Source organism: Chiroxiphia lanceolata, chromosome 4 (assembly GCF_009829145.1).
Source record: "Chiroxiphia lanceolata isolate bChiLan1 chromosome 4, bChiLan1.pri, whole genome shotgun sequence".
NCBI classification, from domain to species: domain Eukaryota; kingdom Metazoa; phylum Chordata; class Aves; order Passeriformes; family Pipridae; genus Chiroxiphia; species Chiroxiphia lanceolata.
This window is the reverse complement of record NC_045640.1, coordinates 62,375,370-62,400,399: the sequence shown is the minus strand read 5'-3', so window position 1 is coordinate 62,400,399 and position 25,030 is coordinate 62,375,370. Positions and strand designations below refer to the sequence as shown.

Below are 25,030 nucleotides of genomic sequence, written 5' to 3'. Positions count from 1 at the left end.
TTAAATAACCCCTAAGGGTGGTACTTATCATATGGCCTTTACTTGGGTGAGCAGTTTCCTTTGGAACTGCTGCAGAGAGACTCAGTGCTGCAGGACAAAGTCTAGAAACTGCCTGGCTGACAGTAGGATGTATTCCAGATTATCATTATCTGGGTTTGGATTTTTTCTGAGGAAAAAAAAATAAAAAAGACTTGTTTTTTCACCATAAATTCAGTATATACCATGGGTCTGTGCAGTTATTACTTGATCTTTACTTGCTAGCTCTGGACATTTACCCAAAATGTTGATTTTAAACTTTTTCCGCTGTTGTTACTAACTACTGTTGAGCTGACTGACACAGCTTTTACTTATTTATTTATTTTAGCTTTTGGTGAGACACAAAAAAGAAACCCAACAAAACCACAAAACAAACTGTACTGTTCTGATCAACCTGCTCTTTTTCCCCTCCTTTAGGAGTGAAATGTCGTAGTTAACTTTGCTTTTTTTCCCTCCTTCTTCACTTCCCTGTCTCTGCTGTTCTAGTGGATATATGGTCTGTGGGATGCATTATGGGAGAAATGGTTCGCCACAAAATCCTCTTTCCAGGAAGGGACTGTATCCTTGTGCCATTTGCTGCAGCTTCACCTATTATTTGTTCCTCTCCTCCACCCCATCCCTTTTACCATAAAATGACTATACCAGGACTGTAAAGATAGAAGCAAAAAGTTGAATCCCAGAGGTATGACTGAATGAAAATAGCACACTACTGATATGAACAAAATTGAAAATGAAAAACAGATGCACAGAATTATTTCAGTCAGTTAAGTTACTTTGAAACCTGTAATCATTCTGTTTTATATAGCATTTATGTTATGCCAATCAGAAATATAGAAAACAAGCATTATGATTGCAAATTGGATAGATTTAATTATTATCCTTGAAAGAAAAAATAAGAAAAAAAGAAAAAACTCCTAACTTAACCCATATTGTTCCTGTAAATCTGTTTTTCTGCTTTCATGTTTTGGAAATTGTGACTTCATAACATTTGTGGTGACATCATAATCTTTTGCTTGCTAATGCATCATGGTTTTGGATTCATCTCAATGCTGTATGGGCTCAGAGTTGAGTCAATACAACATTTTTTTTTCTTTAAACCAAAATGAAGAATTTGACTCGCCCAGTTTAAGGCAACCGTTTATCTGCCGTGGTTTCTAAATTGGCCTGAAATCAGATTCTCTTGATTTAAAAATGGACTTCCGTTTACTTGCATGAGATCTGTGTCAATTAAACTGTATATCCCTTCCATCTTGTTCTTCTTGTCTTGAGTGATATTATTTTTGCCACTTCCAAGGTGGTAAAAGCAATATTAGAAAATGAAAACAAAAGAGGAGGTGTCTGGTTAGCCTTCTGTTTATCACAGGCTAAACCAAGCCCATGGTGGCTTAGAAATGTAAGTGGTCTATATTTTGCCCATGAGAATAAAATGCAGCAGCATAGTATATCTTCCACTTTCAGAAACAAAAAGGCATATTATTTCCAGCAAGTTGGCAGAAAGGCACCACGAAAATCTGGCATCAGCAGACACCAGCAGTTGATGTGAAGCAAACCCAGCTTTCATAGACATATAGCCATGGAAGTAATTATTTTTTTGCTGACTCTTGAGTAATTCCTGTCATGTCATGTTTGTCAGAGTTAGTTCCTGCCTGTCCTATTTTCACAGCTCTGTTAACTATCTCTGAAAGCAGAGCCGTGCTCCATAGCCCGGTGAGGATGCAGTTATACGTCACTAACAGGTAGATGGAGAAACAGCAGGTACCTCCTGTTCTGCTGAGGGGGAAACAGCAGCGCTGAACTGGCTTCCAGTCTTATAGGAATGTGGACTGGAAAGTTATTGGATGCAAAACATGACAGTGAAATAAAAATGTTGGGTTTACTATTAGAAGTCTGATTGGGATTTTAGTTGATAAGCAACAAGAATACATAAAAGGAATGGTTTCAGGGTAAAAGCATGGTTGCGTGGTTAATGGGTTGCTCTCCTTTTTCAACAACAAATTATATTTAAAAGTCATGTTCTTCTGCCCATTTATAGAAAAAAATAAATGCCATATAATTTAAGCAATGTTTTAAAAAATCATTCAAACATGAGAATTATTTAGTTTCTGTCTGGCTGTGACATCAGTGTCTCATGACAGCGTCTTGTTCAGGGATAGAAATAGAATATTTTTTAAATACCTTTTACCATTTCAATATCAGTTGAAAAGAACAACTGATTTTTTTAGCAAATGCAGCAAACATTGTGTAAATTGTGGGATAGTCCTAATTTTTAAATCATCAGAAATCCCCATACCCTGAAATGGAGTGTATGTGGGCCAGGCCGCAATTACTACCATATTTTAGTGGTGGATTTATTCAGGTGAATGGGAATTAAAAAAAAAAAACAATTAAAAAAAAAAGGAAAAAAAGGAATCTGTACATTCATTTCCAATTCAGTATTCATTTGTTAACCAGTTTGACCCCATGGATGAGTTGTCAGTGTTGGGAAGACTGATCTGTGTATGGGTCCATATTATTTCCCATCCCTCTGTGGCTGTTGATGAGCAGATCTAGTTTCCCTCTCAGGTACAGGAAGAGCTGGAGAAGCATTTATGCAGCTGCAGGTAAACTTCACAGAAGGACATTACATACTTCTCTTGGGCTACCTAAGACCTTCCAACAGAGGGTTTTCTAGCTGAAAGGCAAGTCTGTATAGAAACAAGAAGCATCGGTTCTTTTTAATTATTCAGATGACTGTCTACTGTGTGCACTTGCTATCAGTATAAGCTTACTTGTTTCTAGTCTGGAGTAGGAATATTTGTGTATGGCACAGCATACATCTAGGAAAAAATTCACAGCTGCTGCCAAGTTTTATGAAAAGAAAAATTTTAAAAAGTTAATCTTATCTAAACCATCACACTGAGTTACCATTGCGCTTAGGTTCTGCGGACTTGAAATGAAATTTCAGTTTTAAAACATAAATAAGAAACATTGTCTTTAGTTGTTATAAGAAAGCTCTGAAATCTAAATGGACTACAGCTGGTTTTCAAACAAACAACAGCCTCCAGTCTCCTGGAGAAGTACCAGGCAAAAATTGCCTAGCAGGTATTTTTATTGCTTGTTATTCAACTAACGCAGATACTGTCAGGGAGACTTGCTTGTCTCAGACCCTCTTGAGAAAAAATCCAGTTTTCAATCCATTTCCAGGTGGATTTGCAGACCAAAATATTCCTGGCAAGTTCTGGTAAGCTTTTGTAGTCCACTTCTGAGTTTTTCACTCAGTGTTTCTTTGATGCTTATTCCACTTTTGCCTCAGTTAAATCAGAAAGAATGAAAGCAACTAAAAACTGCCCAATCTCTTCAATGCCATTGGAAATATGTTAGAATCTCCCAGGGCTTTCCCCAAAGCTGTGTTCAGCTCTAGGTAATAAGGTCTTCAAAATCTCATAAGATTTCAATTTAAGGATTGGAAATGTATTTCTGTTTTTTGTGTGAAGAGAAGGGAAAACTTAAAATGAATGCATTCAGATGAGACAGATTTATTAAGATAATGAGCTGCCAAGGCCATGGCAGACATGACTTAATGGGGAAAATCACAACATTTCTTTTCAGTACTGAAAAGGAGCCATGTAGAGGATGGTATTCTAGAAAGTCCATGTGTGAGTCCTTCAGCAGATGGAAGAGAAAACAATTACTTAGTCACAGAAATATATTGTGATAACAGCCAAGCATCTTAAGTTTGACTAGGCCTGAAATTCTGTGGCAAATATGAAAAACAGAATTCCTACTGCAAATAGCTTAGACTCTACGACAGTCAAAAGAGAAAATACCATTAAGACAGCAAGAGGGAGAAATTTCAACTTTATTCTGTGTAATTATCAACGTGCAAAATGGATTGTGAAGAGAAGTCAGCATTAACAGATGAAGTTAATGATTTCTGTGGCCACATTTTCAGAAATTCCTTTGCCCGCCAGCTGTCTTTGAGAGTAGTGGGATTAAGAGATGCTCTCTGACATCTGACAGAGAGTGTTCTATTGCCTTAGGGAAGAAAAATTTGAATCAAGAAAGTCTTTTAGGAAAAGGTGCTGCCTTTCCACCACTCATTAGCAGAATTTATCTTTGCATTTGAAATAAGGTCTGCATTGGGTGCAATCCTAGTGTTTTCAGTGCATGTTGGGTGTTTTCCTGAAGTTTAGTATAATAAAACTTCTGCAATTTTGTTTAGTGCAGTCTGTTGCTTTTCTTGTTCCCAGTAGTATTTTCCTAAGGCATGTTTTGCCTTAAAAAAACAAAACAAAACAAAACAAACCCACCCAAACCAACAAAACCCAGAACTGGCAATTAGCATCAGGATTATTTAAAAGATACTATGAAGAACAAGTAGCCTGGCTTTCCAGGTTGGATCAGCTGGTACGTGGTAGCCTCGTGCTTAAGTTGTGTTAGTTATGATGACATTGATGGCTAAGTTTGGATTTTGTTGAGCTGGGTGATTCCTCCCTGGGTATTTGGTTTTGGACTCAGGATTTTTCTTAAAATTTGTTCATATGAGACCAGGTCTGTCTCAAAGAGACTTCAGAGTAGGTGTGAGGATGATTTGGTTGTTGCCATTCTTCTCTTTTTTAATTCAGATATGCATACTCTAAGAGTTTATAGAGTTTAATTTACACCTTAGCATGAGACCCACCCACGCTATCTGTCATCTCTGTAGCATTTGAAGTGGATCTCAGGTGCTACAATGATGATGATCCATTGCTTTCCCAGCAGTCACCTGAAATATTTTCAGCATGGGTCTGAACATGCAGGTTCAAATGTGACCAAGTGCTGATGTGTAGATATGTGCTACACCCACTGCTACCTTGTAGGAATTTCAACCAAGGCAAGTTATTTGCCCTTTCAGGAACCTATGAAAACTGGATGGTCTCAAATATTTTGGTTTTTTTTCTGTGCACTTAAGCAGTTTTTACTCGATGGCAACTGTGCTAATTTGAGCTGAGTTTCACTGGTACAGTTAAGGAGAGAATTTAGAACTTGTGGACAAAATAGTACTGAATTGCCTTTTGTCAAGAGCCTGCAGGTATTTAGTCAGGATCAAAATAGAGAACTGGAACATACTCAAAATCACATATCATTTATCAGATATGAAAATATATAAGTATACTTAAATGATATGCTAATCTGTTTGTATTGTAGCAAGAGAGACTACCTGTGGGCTTCCTGCTGAAAGAGGTAACACAAGTGTACTTAAATACTCTTTGAGACCTGAGAAGAGATACTTCAAAGTCAAAATGTAAATTAAGGTAAAAAGAGGACCCAGATCTAGCAACTGCAGGATCTGCAAAACCTGTTTGAAATGTTACAGTCTGTTAGATGCAGCGTAGTGTGTTTCACGTTCCTTGGCAATATTCTCTATAGGTCTCTCTTACTGTAATGTGGGGTTTTTTTATATGGTTATATTCAAAAGAAAATGGGAGAAAGGAAAGGACATGAGTCATTCCATGTGCCTCCACTCATTCTTGAGCTTGCCTCTCAGGATTCTCATGGCCTTTTCTTTATATACACGTGCCTCTTAATATCCTGTAGCATCCCTTCCAGTACCACTGCAAGCTCTGCTGTTCTGAAAGGAACACTTGAGCATAACTTCCCAAGGGAAAATAGTTATTTTTTTAGCCCTTCTTTGGCACTGCAACTTAAGAGCCAACCTCTGAAGGAGAACACAGATGTCGTGTGGTTCCTACCTCCTTCTACATTTCTCCAGGTGGGCAAAGCTCCTGCACTCTGGTGGGTTGACCCTGGCTGGATGCCAGGTGCCCACCAAAGCCACTCTATCACTTCCCTCCATGACTGGACAGGGGGGAGAAAATATAGGCTCATGAGTTGAGACCAGGACAGAGAGAGATCACTCACCGATTACTGTCATGGGCAAAACAGACTTGACTAAGGGAAATTAGTTGAATTTATTACCAAACAAAATTAGAGTTGGATAATGAGAAATAAAACAAATCTTAAAAACACCTTCCCTCTACCTCTCCCTCCTTCGCAGGCTTAACTTTATTCTTCATTCTCTATCTCTTCCACCCCAGTAACACAGGGAGAGGGGGAATGGGGATTATGGTCCCTTCATTACATGTTGTTTCTGCTGCTGCTTCCTCCTCGGGGAGAGGAGTCCTTTCCCTGCTCCAGCATGAGGTCCCTCCTATAGGAGACAGTCCTCCATGAACTTCTCCAGTGTGAGTCCATCCTATGGGCTGCAGTTCTTCATGAACTGCTCCAGTATTGGTCCCTTTCCATGGGGTGCAGTCCTTCAGGCACAGGCTGCTCCAGCATGGGTACCCCATGGGGTCACAAGTCCTGCCAACAAACCTGCCCCAGTGTAGAATGTCACAAAACTGGGAATTTGCTGTGACTTAGCTGGAATTGAGGGAGATAGGGATTTGGTGGCTTTGGGTTTTTTAAAATCTTTTTCAAGAGTTTGAGCCATCTCCACAGCAATCATGACAAATGCCACACATCACGGACCTTCCTTGGCGTTGGCAGTCTGAAGCCTTTGTAGCTGTGGTAGCTGGAGCATATGAAAAAAAAGCAGCTTTGCCCATGTGTTACTAAGAATTACTGAGTATTTTTATAAACTGTATCCTTTTTTATTGCTTAGGAACAACAATCTGTAAAAATGAGATAACTGTGTCCAGTACAGACTACTGTATTTTTCCTCCTGAAAATTCAAGGGCCTAGAAATGGTTCTTCAGAGCAGATATTGGTGCAAGTCCACAACAGAGATGAAGGTAAAGAGAGGTCTTGCCCAGCAAGGTGGCTTTCCATTCTAGGAGAATTTGGAGAGAGAAACTCACTGTTGTGACAGGCATACTCAGTTACCTTGACATTTTACCAGAGTTTGCACCTCAGCCATTGGCAAGCAGCATTGTGTGCTAAATATTTTGGCCTACAGTTACACACATAAAATCAGGTATGATGATTTGCTTCATTAATATGTCTATCATAGTCTTCCCAAGTCAGTTTTGAGGATGCAAACATCTCTTGTCAGCTTGCAGAGGGGCGATTTCTGCATCACTAAAACAGGAGCTATTACAAATGTGTATGTTTGGCATTCTCACTGATGCTCTGGGCAGAAAGTGTGAACTAGCCCATGAGGTTGGGAAAGATAGTAAAGCTCATTCAGCTGTGCCTGCATCTCTGGTCTCTGGAGTTTCCCATGGCATGCATTTAATGAATTTTAATCTGAATGTCACGATTGCCATTGAATGACAGCCGGAGTCTACTGAGTGCAGAACTGAAGAGCCACCTCGGTGTGAGTTTTAGCAGGGGCAGTCACAGATTTTCCTTATGGGATCCCTCTTGTTGTGCTTTGTCAAGCCCCAGAGAACCTGCAGTTTGGCAAGAGGAGAATGTAGAGTTACAAGTGAGGTATCCATGGAAGGTTGACTTGGATCATTTCCACATAGAACATCTTTGGCTAGTTCTACAATTCCTGATCTTTCTGCATCTTTGTTGAGTGGAATCTGGAATCTGGAAGGATGAGCAAGCACTCATTTGGGTCAGGAAATGTGTGAGACTAAAACACAAGAGGAATACGTCTCTTGTTAGTGTTCTTCCATCCCAACTTTCCCCTCACTATCTTTCATCACCTTCCCTGTGAAGGGCCATGTCAGCAGCCAGACCAGACTGCTTCCCCAGGACACAGGAAGCTTTAGGAGACAGGGGTCATGTATATGTGGCAGCAGAACAACTTCTGTTCAACCTCTCCAAGCTCTATTCAAACCCCTGGAGAGATTTTGAAGGTTCCTGTGCAGGACAGATTCATTCCTTAAGTGTTTTGCAAGACAACCCTGATGCAATCACTGTATAAAGTATTTTTTAGCTCTTTGATTGGGAATCTGAACAAGGAGGTATCCCAGAGAGGAAGAGATTTGCTGTGTGGGTAAAATATTTCCTTTATTGAGGAAGACAGTTGCATATGGTTTCTGCTGAGCATTTATTCAAGGTGGCTATGCCAGGGAGGCATTTGGTGTCCTTGGAAAGTTTACTCATATTATGAGGTATATGTACATATTCAAGAATGCGTTTCAGAGCAGTTCTATGCAATAATCTGGTTTGTAGAGAATTTGAACAAATTAAAAATCCCCTCATTTTAGTAATCCAGGATAATCTAATGGAGAGTGGGTTTCTCATCAAGGGCTATGCAAATCTCAGCAGATTCACTTCAGAGAGTCTTAAAAGGTTGTAGGTTTTATTCCTTAACACTGTTTCATGTGATCTTAAAACATCAAGGCAAATAGTTGCTAAACTGAAGTTTTACCCAGAGCCACGCAGAAGTCTCTGTGACTAGAAGTTAGCCTGCACTTGATTAAAGCTTAGGGATGTTCCATGTCTTGGTGGAACATTGCCAGTCTTAGTGAATATCTTGCATTTGAAAAAACATCTTGTACCAGATGTAACTTTTCAGTGCTTTGGAGTTGAGTGCAAATGTTTAGAAATTGTGGTGTGCTTGTTTTTTCTGATGCTTGTACGACTAAAATTACTCAGACTACATCTGGATTGGTGTTGGACTAAATTAGGCAGAGGATTGAGACATAGATATCTGTACTGCAGTCCTTTCTGGAGTTTTGCACAGGTCTCAGTGCCTTAACTGGGGCTTCTGACAGCTGCTGCTGTATATGCTGAAACTCCTAACCTCCAACTGACTACTTCTCTTAAACACACAGCAAACTCTGGGTTCCACTTTGACTTATTTCTAATTGGCTCAGGAGAGAAAAAAGAGGCAGCAGTCAAGAAGGCTCTTTGGACATTGATTATATTCAGATGTTCACCTTTGCTTCTTCTGATTTGGAAATTTTCCTCCCCAAAACCTCAGGAGTAGCGGAGGAGATGATATAATCATCTCTGATTTTACACAGTTTGCAGTTTAGTAAGTCACTGGTTCAACTTCTGTGTGTGTGCTCTGAAGCAGAGCATAGAGCAGTGATGTCAGAAGGCAGTCTCTGAAAATAAAAAGGAATTAATAACAGACGAACAAACAACTGCTTGCTCTATCTTTTCCTGATATTTTGCATGCCATTTAGCTTGTGATTAAAGCAGCAATAATTTGCATCTCTAGGTCTGCTTATTGCTTCCAAACAAGTAGCCTTTTATTTAGTTTTTTTTGGGTTTTTGTTTGTTGATTTATTTTTTTTTGTAGTTTTTGAAGCTTTTCATATGCTAAATAAAGCAACAGGGAACCCTTAGACCAAGGCATGTTAAGATTTCCATAGATAGGACATTTACTTTCAAAGTCAAATGCACTTTAAATTGTTGCTCAATATGAAATTATAAGAGTAAATTTACCCAAACAGCATGATGCTTTCATATTTTTCCCCACGGTTTCTGGTCCTGAGAGACCAGTCTGCCCCTTTTCTTGCTTCCATGCCCTATGACTTATCATAGAGCAAGGACAGCAGAGGTAATGTGGTTTCATGGTATCACTATGGGGGAAAATGCCACCTTAATCCTGTGCTGGATATAAGGAGTCTGATTTTCACCTTGTGTTCCAGTGTAAATTGTGGTTAGCTTTGTCTGACCCAGCTGAACTGCTCTTCTCTGTATGAGGTCAGTAGTCCCCCAGTTTGCTCTGAGCTTCCATGCAGAAGGTACAGCTTAGTGCTTCTGTGTCTCAACTGACCTGTTTAGAAATCGCCATTTCCCATCATGGCAAATGGAAATCTTATGAGATTCTCAAGACCCCTGTTATGGACTGCAGGCTTCACTGAGACTTGGTGGAAGTGAGCCAAGAGGCTCTAAAGCAAGTATTGTTGAAGTTGAATGATCTCAACAAATTCTATTTATACCCCTGAATAAGAGGTGGATATGTCTTCACAAGGACCCAAGATCCTTTTGTGGCTTCTGGCAGTTCAGCTTCTGAAAATATGCATGGATCTCTGGTAACTGGAATGATAAAGGAAAAAACAATTTGCATATCCTTATTGAATACAGAGACCAGCATTCATTTACAAGACAAAGCAGCATAAACCTAGGTAATGAATGCAAACGAAAACTTGAAAAAGACAAAATTAATTGGTACATTTTAATTACAAAGTTGTATTATGACACAGTAGCCAGCTGTGGGTCTCACTTGGTTTTCTGTATTTAATAGCATTGTCTTTCATCCACACTGGGGTAAAGAAAAGTGTTGGAGTTGATTTTTTTCAGACCTGCTATGTTGTCATGAAATTTGTATGCTCCGACAGAAAAGCACCCGCAGAGAGCGAAAGGCAGGTCTGTATCTGCAGTGTGGGCTGCAGGCACAGTGCTATAGCATGATTGGATAAGTCTTCTCATTTATTTGTTGTTCTGTTCCTGTTTTCTTGTTTACCTTCATTTCATTTTTGTTTTCAGTTGACATGTGGTCAGTAGGGTGCATCATGGGAGAAATGATTAAAGGTGCTGTGTTGTTTCCTGGCACTGATCGTATCCTTCCTAGCAGCTATTTTGGCCTCAGTGGGTACTTCCAACCCTTCCCCTTCCAGCCCTTTCCTGCTAGACTAGTGCTGACATATATCTGTACTGTACCTAAAGAGTTGGGTTAAGTCCCACTGCAAAATCCCTGCAAACCAATATGTCAACAAACCATTAGTGCCTCTCAGCAACAGCCTTAGGTGGAAACCACAGTAAGTATAGCATAAGGAGATGGAAAACAACATCCTACATGGCTCATCAGAATCGCTTTCTGCAGCCAGTGACCGCAGTTTTGTTGTTATGAATGTCTCTTTATTAATTTGGGGGGGTGGGTGGGAGGGGTGTGTTTCATAAAAGAGGTTTCTTAAAGGTCGTAGCAGGGGGGTAGGCACAAGCCACTGTTTGCCGCAGGATGACATGTAAGAGGTTCTGCATTTTACATGCATTTCTACATGTCAGATTAACTGAGATGTGGCTAGTAGAAATGCTTATTTCTTTATTTGGTTGCTCTGCAAATGGTATTAAAGTAGAAAAGTAGGAAAAGGTTTCAATTTGGACACAACTTCTTCTTCCCAAGACTAAAATTGTCATTTGTAGCAATTTAATGACTCAGAAGACTGGGAAATTCTTGAGGAACTGTTGTAGCAGACTTCAGTCTGTCATCCTTTATTTAAGTAAATGTAGCTATTATGTGAAAACAGAATATATTCTTGATACATTCTTGAAGTGATTTATAGATAGGTGCATTAAATCAGTGGACAAGAGGACCAAGCAGACTAGGTGTGCATGTTTTCCTTAGAGACCATTCTAGATTCAGGATCGAGGCAGCCATATTCTTATTTTATTTGATGCTTTATTAAAACTTCAGTATGTACTTTATTATTTACCAGTTTGTGAAAATGTTTCTTATGCACAACAGCAACAGAGCATGTTTGGTCTAACTCCAGTCATTCATGGTTCGTAGGATTATGAAAATGAGAAATGGAGATGACCTGTGTACAAGTTTTCCTCCTAATCTAAACTCTGTACTTAGAGGAGTTTCTGGGCATTATTCATTTTCATGTAGCTTTCTCTGAATGTGTGTACATGTACACTTATGTGTGTGTGTATACACATATCAATTCAATTCAGCACTTCACTTTTGGCCTCATTCACACTTTAAAGGTTTCAATATTTTGATCAAAATGTGGGAAAAGTATTATCTGAAGAGCATTAAAGAAATGAAAGGAGGCAATTATATCATTAATATTTTCACAACCCTGTCTAGTAAGATTCTAATTTGTGTTTTGTCCAAAATTCTGGGTGAGCATATGCATATGAAATGAACAGTACACTTCCCTTTTGTTTATGTGTGATCTGGAGCACATATCTTCTGCATATGTGATAGTAAACCTTTCCCTTCTATGTGGTAATGGAAATCATTAGCACCTATTTGTGTTCTGGAAGATTTGGCTCAGGTTGTGCTTGTGTTTCCTGTGAATGTGGAGTGAGACATTTATGTGTAGGGGTTAGCATCCTTCAGTACTTGGAACTGTTTTTACGTTCATAGACTTACCTTTTATAAGGTATCATTTAAAGAAACCCCCAAATAAATACAAAAAGAATTGAATATGTCTTAAATAGCACTTCAGAAACTGATTTATTTGGTACAGCTGCATACTTGTTAAAAAGAAAGAGCACAAACCCTCTATAATTAAACCATTATTGCAATAACTCCACAGAAATCATCACTACCAGCTGCTGATGTGTTTGGGATTGGTCTGTAATTGAGTTCACATTCTTCATTTGTATTTATAACACACTGCTAAACTTGCACTGCATTTTATGAACCACTCTGCTTTTCCTCTGCTGTTCCATGAGTGCCTATTCTGCGAACAGAGTACAATGCTACTGCTTGTTTTCAGGCTGCTGAGCGTCCCTCCTCAAAGCCACCTCTTCTCCAAATCCATCCCCCCACCCCTTCCCTGCTGCTGAGCAGGCACCAGCCGGGGTTCAGCACTTCTGGCTCCCCTGCCCATCTGTGCAGCTGAAAACCAGTCAGAAAGCTGCTGAGACTGATGACCTCATGGCATCTTCCTGACCCCTGCACAGAAAATGCTTAGCGTTGCTGTGGAAAGGATTATTTCTTCAGATGAGTTAGGCAGCTGTATAATTCCATCAGCAGAGATTATAAACCCTGAGAGCTTGAGGGCAGCATTCTTAAGGATATATTTAAGTGCAGGAGCAAGAGTAACTAGATATCTGCTTCTTTAGAAAAGTTTCCTCTTTGACATAAAATTGATGTAAAATGGGTTAAGACTGGCAGTGTACCAGAATCTGCTATCAGCAATTTTTTCTTAATAGGCAGTGCTTCATTTCACAACCACACTCTGATTTGAAGAGTATTCAATACTAATTTGTGTCAATTTTTATGCAATAATAACTATGAAAAGCAGTTTTGAAGCTGAAAGACTGAATATTCATGAGAAAGGCACTGTCAGTCATACATTTGACTGCAAAATTTACTCTTTGCCATTTTCCGGTCGTTAAGGAGTGTAGGTCATTTGATACTGTTACTGTTTACACAACTAAATGGTCCATTCAGCTAACTTAAAAAATTCTGTAGCAAAATTCACAAGCATGAAAGCAGAAAATGCCTCAGCGTAAGTGCAGAATGGAGTGCTTGGCTAGGCTGCAGCTCTGTACCACTCCTGTAATCCATTTGAATTCACTGAAATCACTTGTATGAAGCTGAGAACAGAACCCACCTCTTCTTTTTAAACTCCCAATTTTGAAGGATGGTTTGCAGTGTCCAAAATCCTCGTGATCTTTACCGATCCTTGAAATTTTAGTGTTTCTCTACCATTTTTGGTGCATGCGGTTAATTGTGAGCTAAAGCGTTATTTTGTTTTTCTTAATTTCACGTGAAACTTCTTTCAAGGTTGACAGCAGCAGTTCTGCTTTCAAAAAAAACCCACCTATTATCATGAAGCTTGGATATGCTTGTGCCTCGAGCAAGGGGAAAATGGCAACATGGTGCGTTGTGTTGCCTCAGAAGCAACATGAAAAGCTGACTGTACCTGTGAGTTGACTTTTGTTCTGTGTGTTCTTCTCAAGATCTTATGAGGGAGACTGTTACTCTTTTCTCATCACTGCATAAGTGATCTGAAGGAGTTGAGGAGGTGCCTTAGTCCTCTGGTGAGCTGTTAAAGTGGTAGTTACACATTTTTTTTTTAAACCACTGAATGCATTTTGGGCAGACAATGATGAATGTGCCTTTAGATCCTGTAGCTGTGAAAGCTTAGGGAGATAAGTACAAAAGGTGTGGGGTTAGTGTGATGTCAGCTTCTCTTGGTATAAACCACAGGTGTCTGCAAAAGGCATCACACAGCCTTATTCTGCAACTGCAGTCAGGCTGTGCAGATCAGAGAGACTGGGGCACAGAGGTTTTATGCACAGTTTTAGGATTCATTTAGGAGGTATTTAATAATGCTAATGCATTACCTACCTCTAGGCTGGGTACATTATCATCGTGCATCCAGCTGTAAAACGTTACAAAGACAGAAGTGCACCACCACAGAAGGTTCTAGAAGACTAGAAACAGACAGGAATACTACAAGTAGATACTGGAATAGTGAGGAAATGTTCATGTTTTCTTGTGCTTGAGGATTGCCAGCTCTTGTGCTGCATGGAAAATGTCCTTAAAGATGTGCCAGCTCTGTTATGCCCCCTTGACCCTGAGGGCTGCTTCCTAGGGGTCCAATTGACTATCTCCTTGAAGAACTGGAAGTTAGTTTTCCAAAATTCAGGATCCTGACTTTACTCTTGGCCTGACACATCTCCCTCAGGACTGCAAGTTCCACAAGTGCATGATCACTGCAGCCCAGGCCACCTTCAATGGACTTCGGTGGTGTCTTGGCAGTGCTGGGTTAGTGATTGGATTTGATAATCCTAAATGCCTTTTCCAACCTAAAAAATTCTACGATTCTATGGAATTTCTCTTAGAAGTCACTAGGCATCAGTCTTACCAGAGCTCTTTTGAAATTTTCAGCCAGTGCCAGGTGCAGCAGCCGATGTGTTTGTAGAGGAAGTTCTCCAGCCATCAACAGATTTGATGAGCTGCTGAATAAATACTGGGCACAACTTCAAAACCATATTATGGAATTCAGAAGATAAACAGGGCTCAGGAAGGGCAACTAAATTTCAGAAGACAACCAAGATCATTAAAGATTCTCACAGTCAGAGTCAAAATTCACTCCTTCAGACCTTGTGTTGAGACTAGTTGTCTGAAATTCAGGAATATGACCAGTGTGAGATGAAGAAAATAGACAGAAACACTGTAAGCCATCAGCATCCTTGAAGGACTTTTTTCAATCTATACTGATGGCCATTTCATTTCAACAAAAACAAAACCATTTTTTTCGAGACCCATATTCTGAAACACTAGTTGTTCACTTTTTTACAGACTCTTCAAGCATAGAGGTAGTTTACTTACAAACTTCACATCAAATTAAACTGAATTACTGGTGAAATGCAGAGTGGCAAAATTTAGGTAGTTTTCTGAAAATACTTTTAATTATACATATTTTGCCTAATAACTTTGTCTTGGGTTCCACAAACAAATGCTGCTGTATTGAGTCAGAATGATCTACAAAGAACTCTTAGATGATGCACTGTAGCTGGTCCAGCTACATGTGTACACAAGTCATTATAGCATTGACTACAATCTCTTTTTAGAGGTGGGTTTATACTTTCTAGGATGAGTGGAAAATTATTTTTGTGGACACCAGAGAAGATCTCAATAACTACCATAAGGCTTCTGTGCTTTATGCAGAAGATGCAGGGCCTGTTCTGACTACACAAGAAGAGAACAGGTTATTGGAAACTGTTGTGCCAAACGTTTTAAAAACAAATTTCTTGGCACATTTTCTTTGTCGAGAAATATGAACTGATGAGAAATGACACAGGAACTGCAGAAATTTTGCATGAAAGTCTAATGTAGTCTTACCTGGTCGAACTGGTACAGACTTCTTGGTTACAACAGTAAGTGAAATGGTATTCTGTATTTTTCAGTGTATTATTTGCATTAGAAATCATAATCTTCATAGAAAAGCAGCTTTGTGTATTTGAACAGAAAATTAATTCTGCTTTAAATTTGAGATGAGAATGATACTCTGTTTGAAAAGTAATTTTTTTGGTGTGTTTTTCTTTAATGAGCATCCGTTCTCAATGGCCAGTGATTCTATACTGAAACAGAGATCTCATGGAGAAACCACCAAAAAAAAAAAAAAAAGAGTGTCCAGGCTGAGAAAAACCATTCCCAATACTTGTACAGTACTATTGAATGGACAAGAGATGGTCTATTGTGTACTTAATTATGTTCAATACAGCAGTGGAACTCTGCTAGAAATTGTTGTACTAAACACAAATTGTTTGAACTTTGACAATACACTAGCAGCTTATAATTTTATATTTGAAAAACTACCATCTGTATGCAAATATAAGGAACATGAGAACACACTTACTCATATCCAGTAATGTAAATCAGTTCATGCATTTTCAAGGAAGTATGCTATAGAGGAGATAGCTGTCAAGACCAAATGCTGTGCAGCCACGTTTTCAATCACTTCCCTAGAAGAACAGTTTGAGACCTACAGAAGACACCACATTTTATAAATTCTGAACATGTAGCATTGTTGAAGCAAGTCTTCATGAGATGGGTGTATGTGTATTCTTCACCTGAAATGCTCTTAATAAGCTTTCCTATTACAGGAAGTTATCTTTTTGACAACTGACCTATTGCATATATTTTTGCATGAAACTTTTTTATTTTCCTCCTTATTTAGCCTTTTCTCTTTGCTGACTTTCCATCCTTTGAGTAATGTGTAGTACTTTTGCTTCTTGGAAGTCAGAGGAAAGGTAGAGATAGAACTGATGTAAAAGACTGGGAGAGTCTGAACTGAGCTGCAGGTTGCTAGAGTTGACTCAGCTGATATAGGCTGATAGACAGATGAATATGTAGAAAGATATATGCAGCTGAGTATTCTTACAAACTTCAAGGCCAACATTTGACTTTCGTTAAACACTGTTCAATCATGAACAGTAAGAAAAACTTGTTCGGAAAGGACAAAAAGAGCTTTTGAATAATTACACAGATGAAAACACAGAATAGTTTTATTGTGACTGAGAAAAAGAAGCAACCCTGCAGTTTCCAGGAACTTGTTTACTATGTTTTGTGCTTGAGGAGTCCAGTTTTTGATTTCCTATCCAAATTGTTGCAGGTACATCTGAGACAGAGAAGCAAACTGTGTTCTTGGAAGCACTGATCAAACCCATATCAGCTTCACTGACAAGAATAAGAGAAACACTTATTTTAGGATTCTGCTGTATCACTCAGCTCTTACTTCCTATACAGACTTCTATGAGGCTCTTATAAACACTTGTAACCTTGGAATACTCATAGATTGTAACATTTGTGGATGCCCCTTCCCTGGAAGTGTTCAAGGCCGGGTTGGATGGGGCTCTGAGCAACATGGCCTAGTGGAAGGTGTCCCTGCCCATGGCAGGGGGATTGGAACTAGATTATCTTTAAGGTCCCTTCCAACCCAAGATGTATGATTTTGTGATTTGCTTGCTGCTATGTAAGCACAGTCAGTAACTGAATGAAATGCCAGCTAAAAAGCAATAGTGTTTGAAAATTTTAGTTAAAATGTTGTCATAAATGTGCACCTGAAAAGTTAATGACAACTGCACAAGCAATACCACTATCTATGGTAGTTTTCTGAAGTCGTTTTATTTGTGCTACACATTATTTTTACTATCACCACATATTCTATTATAGAATATAAATAGCAACCACTATTCCAATTGCACAGTGTTTTCTGTTACATTCTAATTTTTTACAAATGCCACATTCTTCTCAAAGTGTTCACACAGAAAATGCTCTGCATTTACTGTCTTGTCAGCTGGTAGCATTTATAAATGTAAAGTTTTTGTGAATTGTATTGAGATTGATATGTAAATTGTGGGACTGTGGAAAAAATATGAATGTGACACTGATGTCTCCCACAGTGAAACTGGTTAGTTCTTTTGGTTTTTAGCTGTCTTATTTTAGAAAGAAAGGTCCAATTAAAAAAAAAAAAATTAGTTGAGCTATCAGCTTTGCAGTTGGTGCCACAATTTGGTTTTTGGGAGGGAAATATACAAAGCTGTTCATAGCAATGATTCTAATTTTATTGAGTTAGTGGCATAAAAAAATTGCCTGAAGCAGTGCAGTTCTTGTTCTTGTTGGTGGAATGTGCAGATTTAAGGGGAAAATTATTAGAAATGTGGTTCCCTCAAGATTTTGAGATTGAAAAGAGATGAACTGTCTGTCTGTTACAAAGGAAACGCCCCGTGTCAGTTTTGGTTTTGTTATGCCTACCTTAAAAAAAGCAAGATTTGACATGCCCTAGTTCTATCTCCAGAAGCAGCACGTTTAGCCAGAAAGAGTAAATGCTGCTCCAGTGGAGTAAAACTTGTGCAGAACTGCTGATTAATAGGTGAAGAAAGTGCAGTCCTGTGTGCTGGGCAGGGAAGCATGTTTCCCCACCATCACCACCACTGTCCGGCACAATTCCAACAGCTCTGTTATAAGCAGGTCTTTTAACAGAATTTCTAGTGTTTTCTACAGCACAGTCCCTAGATACTGCTTGAGGAAGACTTTAGAAACAGGCTCCATTTTCAGGAGAAGCAGCAAATGATTCCATTAAGGTGTTTGTATCACAGTACAACTAAAACATCCTATGGCAAACATCAACCCCTCATGCAAAACCTTGCTGTTGAACGTAACAAAATATAATCCTTCACTCAAAAAAGACCCCCTATGATTTAAAAAGATGTAACATGAGAAGGAAAAAGAAAAATTATTGTTATTCGAAGGCTAGGCAGCTTAGGTACAAAGACAGTAATTTGCTGTTTAAATTCCATTTTTTTACTAATGAGCTATTACTTTGTACACTGTAGAAATGCTCTTAATGTGTTCTGATTGAGACCAAGAAGTATTGTAAATTTTCTCTTGTAGCCAAGCTCCATTACCTTATAGTTTGGAAATTTGCAGAAATATTTATTTGAACTTTGCAGGCCAACTGAGTGAGCAAAACACTGGTCCTTAATTCACGCTTTAGAAATACATTGCCTCAATGCACACAGAAACATAAATACTGATAAACTTTCAACCGGTACCTCTAAATAGATGACTTTATTGTGGAATCTTATTTTTCCAATAGAGACACTTTCTTCTTAAATCAAAATATTATTTTCCCTTTAGAAATTTTATGCCTTTGCTTTAGAAAAATATGTCTCTTAATCTGCACTTCTGGTTATTTTCTGGGTAAATAATCAAGTATTTAGAAAGCAAAGGAAGAAAAATCCTTAGGACAGTATAAGAGTGCAAAGAGAAAAGGTGGTTGGTGAGCTTGAGGCAACCTGAGGCCTCAATGATAAATCTTCATTCAAAAGATACACATTTCAGAAATGTTTTCTTAAATCTTTGCAGTAACTCTGTATGGCCACCTTAGTGTTAGTAGAAATGTTACAGTGCTAGTGCCAGAGGCAGGCTAATAAATCCAGGTTAGATCCCCTCTTCAGTCTTAAATCATCCAGATGCTATTGTGAATAGTTGACACATTTTCCTTGATCCTGCTTGGGGCAAGGGACAGCTGAGGTGATTCAAATAGCTTTAAAGTAGACATTTCATAATTTCCCAGAGCTCTGGGTTGTAATTATTTCCAACTTTCAGTCTGTCCAGCATCTGTTTAATTTCAAGAGGAAAACCAGAATCTTCTGTTTTTCTTCTTCAAAATTTTTTTTCACTCTTTTTTTTTGGCCTGGGAAATTTCTGTCAGAGTTATGAGTTCACTAGCTTGTAGTTACTATTTTTTTAATTGATGTGCAAATAACATCTATAGTTACAATCTCTCACTGGTTAATGTAACCTACAGTAGATTCTTATTCACATTAGGACTGTTCTATGTATTCTGTATATATTTTTTCATTTGTTTCCTGCAGAATATAATTCAGTGATAGTAAGGTTTAGGCAACTGGAGAAACATTACTAGAGAGAAAATCTGTGTGTCCATCTGACTAAAAAATGGTCTGTCTGTACCTGCTTTTGCTGGCCATGGTTTTGTTATTGCTATTAATAGGACCAAAACAAGTCCTGAGTGCTCCATCATGTCAGTCTGTGTGTGTGTGTGTGTGTATAAATATATATAAAGACCAAATGAATGTATTTTATTTAAGGGTTTTGGCAGTATATGAGCAATATAAGATAGAAATAATACAGTAAAGAAGCATGATTATCCATTCAGATCATTCAGTTACTCAAAACTAATCCCTGAAGTTGCTGTGACATACAGCCTGACCTTTTGGCTCCTGGTGCAAGCCAGGGCTGCAAAAGCTCCAGTGCTGCCCTCCTGCAAAACAAGTCTAGTCAAGGAGTGTAGTATTGTGGCTCTGCCAGCTTCCCTTGGCTTTGACTCTTGTTTTTGCACTGATGACTCCCTCTCTTAAAATCTTCCAGTTGTGGGTGGTAGTTCACTTGTCTGTTGTTTCTTAGTGAGAGCCTTTCTGTCAGCTTAGAAGAAATGTGTGCAGTGGGCACTGGGCCATTGTCTAAGGATTTTCCTTCTCCCTTCTCTGTCACTGTTGTCAGTGGTTCCCATCATGTAGGCCCTATTCTGGGAACTTGTACTCTTTTTTCCTTATTACTTATGTCTAGAGCATCTTATTACATCTTCCCTCTCAGCATGTCCAAGTCCCATGAAATTCTGTAATCCCAAAGAGCTTTTTTTTTTTTTGTTTTTTTTTTGGCCTTCATGAAATGCCTGAGCAATGGTTAACCTGCTCTGTACAAGTGTAAGCCTCTGATGACTGCTTTGAGGCAAGTCCTGAAGCAAGCCCTCACTGTTTATCAAATGGCCTTCAATCAATCTGCACAAGTAATGCTTCCAGTGATGATTTTATAGCTCGACTTTCTCACCCATTTAGCTTCTCCTGGCACAACTAACAGCATCTGTTTTTCTGCATTGTCTGTTCTTTTCTGCTAAGCATTTACACACTCTGTGTTCTGAAGTTGCTCAGAAAGGCCTGCTTCTGAAATCCTCCAGCCAGCAGTCACTGAGGTGCTTTAACTTGAATACAAGTTTAAAATGTCAAACCACTTTATTTTTTAATAAAATGTTTAATGAAATATTCAGGCTACTCTTTGAGCAGCTGTAGTCTTGGGTAACTTTAGTGTTGTTGCAATTCTTTGGTTTTCTGTTGAGAAAAACATATTTTTCATGGACAATACGAGTTAAACTACATACAACCTGTAGTGTGTGTGTGGGAGGTTTTTTCCTACATAAATCTTTGCTTTAGTTAAAAAAAATAACAGTTATTCAGAAAAATCTTTACAAACCACTGCTGTTTCTAGCAACATTTTTCGGTTGAAAATAAAACCATTTAAAACACTGTTTTGGAATTCTTAAAGCACATGACTAAATAATTTTCATTCCTTTAAACACTTTTGATTAGTAAACCTGAAAGTATTAAATTAATTATTTGATTTTTGTTCAAATAGGACAGTTAAGGGGAATCCATATTAAGCCTATCTTTACTTTTCAAAGTATGTGAAAATATTGTTTCCATTTCCCTAAAATAAAACACTTTTTTTTCAATCTGAAATTGCTACTGCAACCAAGAGCTGGATTTTGCTTAACTTTATTTTTTTTCTTTTTTCTTCATTCTGTTGATCTGATTTCTCTCCTAGATTGTGAGGAACTGTCTTTAGTATTTGCAAGACTTCACACTTTTGACATTCATAACAATAATAACTTAGAAGAATAATTTTTAAAAAAAAACTCTGTGCTGAAATGCTTTGAATGTTCGTATTTTAAAAGCCTTTTCTTTCCAGTATGTACTTAACCAAACTTCCTTAATCGTATTTCTTAGCATCAATGGCTGCCTGTACTCTTCCTTTTTTCCCATGTTGTCATCAGATTCTTAGCTCTGTGAAATAGGCAGTGTGATGTAGAGATGGTACTGATAATTTGCACGCTAATTTGTACGATAATTTACGCGGTTTTTTGGCACAGTAAATCTTGTTCTGAGCATGGCTGGAAGACCTACATAACACCTATCAGATGCCTAGTTGCTAAGTCAAAAAAACTAGAAAATCAACACCAGAAAAACAAAAAAGCTCAGTACAAAATGCCTGTAATACAATTTCTTTTTAAGCATTAGAGCCTGTTACTTAATAGTCAGTATCAGTCTAACAATGTAGATGTCTCTTTTTCAGTTAAAAGAGAAACATCTACCTACGCCTGTGCATCATTTTTCTACAGAAAATGAGTTCCAGTGCATTCTTATAAAATCAAACAAAATTTTGGGGGGGTTGATGGTTTGCTGGTATCAGAAAAATTAGCACCAATGAAGTTATTGGAGAGAGTAAACACACAAGTGCGAAGCAGATGAGTTGGAGGTGACTTATGTCCTGTGCACAACTTCTTTAACCCAGCTGGGTCTCACTCTCTACAGACCGAAAAGAAAGGACAGGTGCACATGTTGTTCTTCCAGGATGCACTTGTGTGGTCAGGGTGACAGAGTGGCAATTACCTGCATGTAAAAAAAAAAGAGTGCAAGTCAGTGGATTTCAAGGTTTTAAAAAAAAGTAACAAGGGTTGACCCAAAGAGAGGAAGCTGTGTGTTTTTCTGTAGTGGTGGTGGTGGTCTTAGGATTGCACAATGCCCTCGAGTAAGTATTGTTGTGCGAGAGAGTTTTCCCCTTTGCAGGCTGTAGGACCTGGAGGCATAGTGAGAACAAAAGGTAATGACTATAAAAATGTCATGAAGAGAGCTAAACACCTCTGAGGGTTCTCAGAGAACACAAGCAGAAATGTCAGGAGACTACACTGGGGTTTGCGTTTTGTTTCCCTTAACTACTGGTGTTCAGATATTGATCAGTGGAATAAAGTTATTGAGCAGCTGGGAACACCCTGTCCAGAATTCATGAAGAAGCTGCAGCCGACAGTACGGAACTACGTTGAGAACAGACCCAAGTATGCTGGCCTCACTTTCCCCAAACTTTTTCCAGACTCTCTCTTCCCAGCTGACTCGGAACACAACAAACTCAAAGGTATGTCTGAAAAGGGATGTGGTTCACATGAAACAGCTACAGCGCAGTGAAGGATTTTTCCAATATTTCTTCTCTCTAGCTGCACTCCCATTTAATGCAGTTAATTGCAGGGACAAAGGACTGCACGAGTTTTGCTCAGCTGAGAGGCTTTTGGAAGTGATTTTTGGAGATCCTGGTACTTGGGCAGCCAAGGGAACTTAATCACTGAAGCATTGAACATATCCCCATGGTGTTCCATGTGATGATTCTGTAACATGAGGAACTGAGATGTTCCTGTATTCTTATTCTTGAACTTGTGATACAAAGGAGCAGTAAAACTTCCATTGGAAGATCTCAGCATTTGCACTGTTTTGTTTCAGGTGTAAAATACCAGATCAGCCAGATGCCTGCCCCATAGCTCTACCTTTACTAGAAAATAGAAAGATGTTAGTAATGTCAGCCAAAATGATGCAGCTGAAGTTTAATATCCACTATGGGTGGATTTCTTCTTTTGAACAAATGTTGTAGGTCAGTTAGCATATGTGAACGAGAAAACTTAATTACAGTGTGACTACATATGTCCTGTATAAGAAAAGTTACAATGATTTTAATCATACATTGAAGTCCTTTTGAATTGAACAGGGCGTTGACCTTCAATTAGAAAGAGCGATTAATGTGTGTTTAGTGTAGAAAGGATTTCTTGTCACAGCTCTGGACCCCCTGCAAACTTGTGCTGTGTATCAGTTGTGCACCACTCGGGTACTTGGAACCACCTCCTACAGTGGCATGTAACGGTTTTCAATTGCTTGCAATTTGCATGTCATTACACGGCCCAGAATTTTCTTCCAATTAACAACTATTTCATAGCCAAGCTGCTGTCTTGGCTCTGGGAGCAAAGTGAAAGGTCTGAGCAGATGCTTTTGGATACACAGAATTTCATACTCCTGCTACAACACAATTGAATAATGGAATTTTTCTGGGTTTGCAGTTAATGAATAGAAATGACTGTCAAACAGTGCTGTTATCTTTTGGATACAGAAAGTACATACATTTAGGCATAATGAATGCCAGTTTTTAAGGTATAGTCACAGAACAAGAAACAGTACATTAGAAAAAAAACCTGCTTGTGTAGCATTGTATCATCCCATGGTCTGCCCAAATATTTCACCATAATGTAATGTTAGTGGTTTAATTAGATCTCACTTTTACTCATCCATGTGGGATGAGATACCTAATAATATTTTTGCACTTATTTTTCTTTACAATTTTTTTAATTTCACTGTCTTTTTCATTTACACAGCAAATAATTTTGAGCATCAGAGTTTAGAACACATGGATCATAATAAGAGAAATATATGTTGTTATAATTTTTTTACATGAGTTTAAGTGGTATTGTATTTGTTACAAACTCCAGATAGTAAAAAAACATTTGGGTAATAAAATGATGAGTTTGTGGCCTGACAGGCGCAATGGGATATATTATCACATGAAATAAATGATGTTGCAACTTATAGATATATAGATATATACACGCACACACACACACATATATATACATAGATATGTAGTGGAGGAGGATGTGTCCCACTGATTTAAACTTTGTTATGCAGGACAAACAAGACTTAAGCAGTTCCAAGGCACTTCCATACCACTGTATGTTGATCCAAGGCTACAGATTTGAAGTTATTGCTTCTAATAGAGTACCCTAAGATTAGCCTAGTATCTATACTTCTTTAAAATATGTAATTTTAATGGATGAAAAAAGCTAGCTGAAAAATTTTAGAACATGCAGAGAAGTTTAGATGTTTTTCTGAGCCAGTGTAAGAGTACCTGTAAGTATCAGGCTTTGATTTGGTAATGCCATGATTTTAGACTTCATTATGCAAACTTTGGTTCTCTGATCTCGGTAATAATCACAAATGCATCAAGACATTTTTCTTGGGTATGTTATTCAGCCCTCTACATGGAATGTGCCTACATGTAAAATCTCACTGAAGCTTGTTAGGGAACTTACGGTGCGCAGCCCTGATGTTGGCACCTTCCTGAAGAATCCAACTTGAAATGATTACTGAAGAACATTTGTTGTAAGAAGGCAAGGGTGCAGAAGTACATACAAACAGTCTCTAAAAGGGTCATGCCATTGTTATTTTCCCAACCCAATTAACCCTCCTCTGGAGGCAGTGGTTATATTGTACTAACACTGTTTCTCTGATTTCATTGTTCTAGCCAGCCAAGCCAGGGACCTTTTATCAAAGATGCTGGTCATTGATCCGGCCAAGAGAATATCGGTAGATGAAGCCTTACAGCATCCATACATTAATGTTTGGTATGACCCAGCAGAAGTGGAGGCGGTAAGTGAGGCGAGACTCTCTACTTCAGGCTGCTAAATGCAAATGTGATTTATAGATTCCTGCTGCTTTACAGCAGCATGATAAGGAGCATGCTATAAAGAAACAATGT

At 38.5% G+C, this 25,030-nt stretch overlaps 1 protein-coding gene across 14 annotated transcripts in view; it reads left to right on the top strand.

Annotated features, from left to right (window-relative positions):
- LOC116785560 (mitogen-activated protein kinase 10) overlaps nucleotides 1-25,030 on the top strand; it is a 165,663-nt gene that overhangs the window by 115,389 nt on the left and 25,244 nt on the right. For 13 of the 14 annotated variants that reach the window (XM_032685276.1, XM_032685275.1, XM_032685287.1 and 10 more), the window contains 3 exons: nucleotides 523-594; nucleotides 22,409-22,591; nucleotides 24,797-24,921. In XM_032685276.1, coding sequence (XP_032541167.1) covers nucleotides 523-594; nucleotides 22,409-22,591; nucleotides 24,797-24,921 — 380 coding nt within the window. Of the gene's footprint in view, nucleotides 1-522; nucleotides 595-10,395; nucleotides 10,468-22,408; nucleotides 22,592-24,796; nucleotides 24,922-25,030 lie in introns of all 14 variants that reach the window. The other variant, XM_032685273.1, reaches the window with a different exon arrangement.